A 5,045-nucleotide genomic window follows, 5' to 3' on the forward strand; every position below is an offset into this window, starting at 1 on the left:
TGTTCTAGTCATAGTTAGGCTAATTTGATGGATATTTATACGTAACATCCAAGATCATCTTTTTAATTAAAAAGTTGACTAATTATTTTTTATTTTTTCTACTATGATGAAAGGATGATTATGCATTTATGCGTTTATGAAATAAGTTGATCCGTTTATTTTATTCTCCATCTGATCCAAAATAAGTGAACGGTTAACATTTTTTCTTGGTTCAAATTAAATGAATTTTTTAAAGTCAAAAAGGATTATTAATTAAATTTTGTTATCAAAAACCTTTTTCTTTAATGGGATTTAAAAGTATTTTTCGATTCTCATTGCTAATTTAAAGAAAATATCGACCAAAAACACAAATACAAAAAAAATATAATTTAAAGTTTTTACCTATATACAAACTTGATATTCTTGCAAAATTATTTTTAGTAAGAACACTTTTTTTTTAAAAAAAAATATTTGTCAAAATAATCTAATTTTAAATATTTAACTTAAATTTTTTAAAAATCACAAGTTTTTTTAAAAGCTAATTCTTCAATTTATCTCATCTAATTACGGCACATAAATCGAAACCCACAAAGTACTCCCCACCCACAAAGGACTCCCCTTCTGCTATGTGACACAATTCTTTTAAGTTTATTTTAAAATGAATGTTATTTTAGTTTAATATTTTTATTTACAATGAAATAATATACAACCCTACAAATTTTAAAAACATATTTCAATTTTATCACTCAAAAAAATTCTTAAATATTACTGTTTATAAAAAATATTAAAAATAAACTGAGACAAAGAAAATAATATTTATGTGGAATAAAATAATTCACTTCGTTATAGAAGAAGTTTTCTTCCATTTTCCTATAAAGTCGTAAAAACCAGACAAGTGTCAACTTCTTTGGCATCCACCAACAAGTTTATATGACAACACATCACCAAAAAAATATATATATAGAAAATAAAAAAAATAACCATTAAAAGCAAATTGCAGAACAAAAAAGAAGAACTTTTTAAAGAAAATGGCTAATTTAAAACTTATAGCCACCATGTCCAATTCCATTATTTCTACTACATATTTTGTCCCTTCAACTCTTTGTATCTCTAGAGCTTTTGTTAGTCCCACTAGACCGAATGAAATTGTAAGTTTTTATTTTCCATATTTTAGTTTATAATCCTATTTTTAAAAATATATATTATAGAAAGTCGTGTTCGAGTCAGTTTACACACATCTAAATTGTTGTATATGAGTAGATGTCATGTATGTACTTTTTCTTTATTACTAATAAATATAACATATCGAGTAATTCTGTTCATTAAAAGTTACTTGTAAAAAAGATCTACAATTTTGGATGATCACTAAACTAATATTATTATCTCAGAAATTTTTTTCCTTTATCCTAGAAAATTGGAATTAAGATGATGTTTTTATAATATAATAACTATTGGTTGAGAAAGTATCAGAAAATTGCTAATGAGTTTGATGGTTAGGGGAAGACACTCTTGGATAATTTAGAGTTTTGCTTTATTCCTAAATATATGTGGTGGATCTACATGGTTGGTTACAAATTCATGTAAATTTAATAATTTTTGTTTTAATTATCGATTTGATTGTGAATTTAGTTATTATTATAGTATTAACTTGATATTGCGTTAAAAAACTGATTAACTTGATAAATTCTGGATCCGTCTATGAATATGTATTATTTTGGTGTTAAAGTGATGGATTTGGTTGTTTTATATTTAAATAAATTTATTTTAGTTTTTTTTTTTTTTGGAAATAAATTAATTAAATATACAGGCAAAAATTGATAAAGAGACAGCCCAAAAGATAAAAGAAGCAGCAGTAGCAGTGAAGGAAGGTGCACAAGAAGTAAAAAGTGTGGGGGATTCTCTCAAGGAAACTATCTCTTCTAGTGCCGGAAATGTAATTTCTCACTTTTACCAAAAAAAATTATAATTGTTTTTATTGTTCTATTAATTTTCTTATTTTGTGACTTTATTTCTTAATCCAAGTAAAAAAATAAATGTGATTAAAGTCTTGGGGATTAATGGACTGGTGGTATGCTCATATGGATTTGAGCGATCATCATGATTAGTTCATGAATTGGCCTTTGTGGTTGAGTTAGGTCATGTGTCATATTTTTACATGCTTTCAAAGTCAAATACACTAAATTAGTTGGGTCTGGGCGTAAATGGAGTGTTAGAGACTTGGAAAGGTTAAAATCTCTCATTGATTAGGGAATGAACGAATGATTTGCTTTATAGGGTTTGAACAATTCTCTCCTCATGAGCCTAGTTTTTGGGTTAGAATTGGGTTCAGGAGCTCTGGATACATGCTTAAGTTGGATCTAGGTGTGAATGAGGAATTAGAATGGTTAGAGTCACATATTGATTGGAAAATAAACGGATAATCTGTTTATATGGATTTGGATAGTTCCCTATTCGTAAGCTAGCTTTTAGATTTGAGTTGGGTTCAGGAGCTCTCGATCCACACTTAATTAGTTGGGTTTGGGCGTAAATGGAGCGTTAGAGTTTCATATTGATCAGGAAATAAACGGATGGTTTGCCATCTGTTTCTATAGATTTGGACAATTCTTTCCTTGTGAATTAACTTTTGAAATTGAATTCGATTTAAGTGTCATGTCTTTACATGCAAACTTTTGATGATTAGGTGATGATATATATAATTTGAACTCTAATTTTTATAGTACTCTTATTATGTATTCCTTCTTTTTTTATGTTTCTCTATTTAATATTTTGATTAGGTAATTTCAGAGATGTCTAAGAGAGTATTAGACAAGGCTACAGAGAAGGAAGAAAAGAGTACATGGGAAACTATCAAGGAAAAAGTCACTGGCAAGTGATTTATATATAATTTTCATCATTTGACTCTCTTGACATCCATTTAATAACTTCTTTTTTACCTATTTAATATTTTCTCAGATTTTAGTTGGTATTGTAGTTCGAATTCGAGACTTTAGATAAAACATAGAAGTGTTTTATTCATCTCATTACGATTCTTGATACAATTAAATTACTATTCTAATCACAGTCGGAATGGGAGAATTGGTTTTTTAGGTTACTAACAAAATTTGTTTTATGGCTTCTTTTTTTACGAGAGATTTTCAATTTTACACAATTTTTTTTTTTGTATTTGGGGAAAAGAATAATTCTTCTACTCATTTTTAGTTATGTTAGTTTGATCCTCGTATTTTGAATCAAAGATAAATCTTTTTAGGACAGAGAGAATACATTGTCATTAATATCTAATAAGATAAGATTATTATTACATGTCAAGCAATTGAAACCTAAATAACAAAAGGGAAATTAGGGTTCGAGTCCGTGGCGATGCACGGACAACATGCCCTAATTTCTTTTGTACAAGGAGACACTAACATTTACGAACATAATTTTTTCTTTCGCCCTGCAATCGTTGACAAATATTTCGTTGTACTTGTGAAACACTTGATCCATATTCAATTCATCATGACCAAAATGGCTAACAAGCAAAGGTTCAGCCACAGATCTAAAACTTTGTACCATATTATATTTCTCATCATCACAAGAATTTCTATGAATTTTTGAAGTTTTCAAGATGTCAATGGTGAAAGATCCCTCCTTTTCAACTATATACATCACTTCTTTTGGAGATGGATTGTATAAAGGAATATTGAATGAATCCACTTTCTTTTCATCTATTGATCCCTGTATTTATTAGTATGAACATTAAACTATATATACTACAGTGTAAGAAGGTAAAAAATATAATTATAAAAAACTCTCAATAGTAAATGAAAGAGAGAAGGGCAAATATACTTCTAAACTTTTTGACTTAGAGTGGATATATACCCCTCATTAAAAATGAGCGCATACAAGTAAAAGATAAATATACATCATTTGTTAGATAATGCGGATATATCCATCACTTTTTTAACGAGCAGTATATTCGCTCTAAATCTCAAAGTCGAAGAACATACTCGTATTTTTACCCTTTATAATTGAACAGTATTTTAAAACTTTTTTTTTCTTTTTTCCCTTTGAATACTTTTTTTTTTTAATCTATCAATTTTACATCATGAGAATGTCTTGTTGAATACTTATTATATAGGAGTAAAAAAATAAAAAATTACACTTAATAATCTTAATTAGAAATAAATGATGTTGAACTTTCAACTCCCAACTCCTCGCTAAATTAAATTTTCAAGATCAAAAATCAAATGTGTAATTTACCTGTGCGATAAAAAATTTAAGGGTCATGGCCAAAAGTTCCCACTCGTAGGAACATCCTTTACTATAGCGATCTTCGTTTTCTCTCCCCAACATAGTCAATACCATACGTCCATTTTTCACCAATTCTTTCGATCGATATGTTAAAAATGTTACAAAATCTCTTTCATATTGTTCGTAATAACCTTTAACCACATTTGGTGGGCTTGTACTTGTTAGGTATATATTTCCCTTGTTATTCTCTATTCCATCGGGAACCTATATACATGAATTAATAATTAACAAAAAAAATTAATTGATCGAACATATATATAATATAAGCATAATATATAAATATGTCCTTTAACTATGTTTCAACTAGTATATACGTCCTCCAATTTTGGATATATACAAATAGACACTTAAACTTGTATGATGTTTTAACAAATAGACACACATTTCCTGTGTGACATAATACATTAGGACGCCACATAAGATGTGTGTATCTGTTTGTTCAAGTTTACTTAATTGCCTACTTGTGTATACACAACCAAAGTTGGAGGACATATATAGATATCAACTGAAGTCAAATTAAATAACGTATTTATGTATTATGCGTATAATATATAACATGTAAAACCACATTAGTACTAGTTAGAGATTCACTACTAAAAAACTGCTAAAAAACGACGGAAGAAAAAGCGACGGACAGCGTTGCTCCAGAAAAGCGACGGACTAAGAGAAGCCGTCCGTCGCTTTTTAATTAAAATAATTATTTTTAAAATTATTTTATAAAAAGCGACGGACTGCATCTCTTAGTCCGTCGCTTTTTATTAAAAATAATTATTTAT

At 28.1% G+C, this 5,045-nt stretch overlaps 2 protein-coding genes across 2 annotated transcripts; one reads left to right on the forward strand and one right to left on the reverse strand.

The window, feature by feature from the left end:
- Positions 1-1,001: 1,001 nt before the first annotated feature.
- On the forward strand, positions 1,002-2,956 carry LOC107062164 (uncharacterized). The gene is made up of 3 exons (XM_015312504.1): positions 1,002-1,127; positions 1,787-1,912; positions 2,754-2,956. The coding sequence occupies exons 1-3, from the start codon at positions 1,008-1,010 to the stop codon at positions 2,850-2,852; spliced, it is 345 nt and encodes a 114-aa protein (XP_015167990.1). The 5' UTR covers positions 1,002-1,007; the 3' UTR covers positions 2,853-2,956.
- Positions 2,957-3,236: 280 nt separating this feature from the next.
- On the reverse strand, positions 3,237-4,498 carry LOC102590338 (salicylate carboxymethyltransferase-like). Its single transcript, XM_006355697.2, has 2 exons — positions 4,219-4,498; positions 3,237-3,693 (listed from the first exon to the last, which is right to left on the reverse strand). The coding sequence occupies exons 1-2, from the start codon at positions 4,321-4,323 to the stop codon at positions 3,355-3,357; spliced, it is 444 nt and encodes a 147-aa protein (XP_006355759.2). The 5' UTR covers positions 4,324-4,498; the 3' UTR covers positions 3,237-3,354.
- Between the last annotated feature and the right edge of the window lie 547 nt (positions 4,499-5,045).

Source organism: Solanum tuberosum, unplaced genomic scaffold, assembly GCF_000226075.1.
Source record: "Solanum tuberosum cultivar DM 1-3 516 R44 unplaced genomic scaffold, SolTub_3.0 scf00202, whole genome shotgun sequence".
Taxonomy (NCBI): Eukaryota; Viridiplantae; Streptophyta; class Magnoliopsida; order Solanales; family Solanaceae; genus Solanum; species Solanum tuberosum.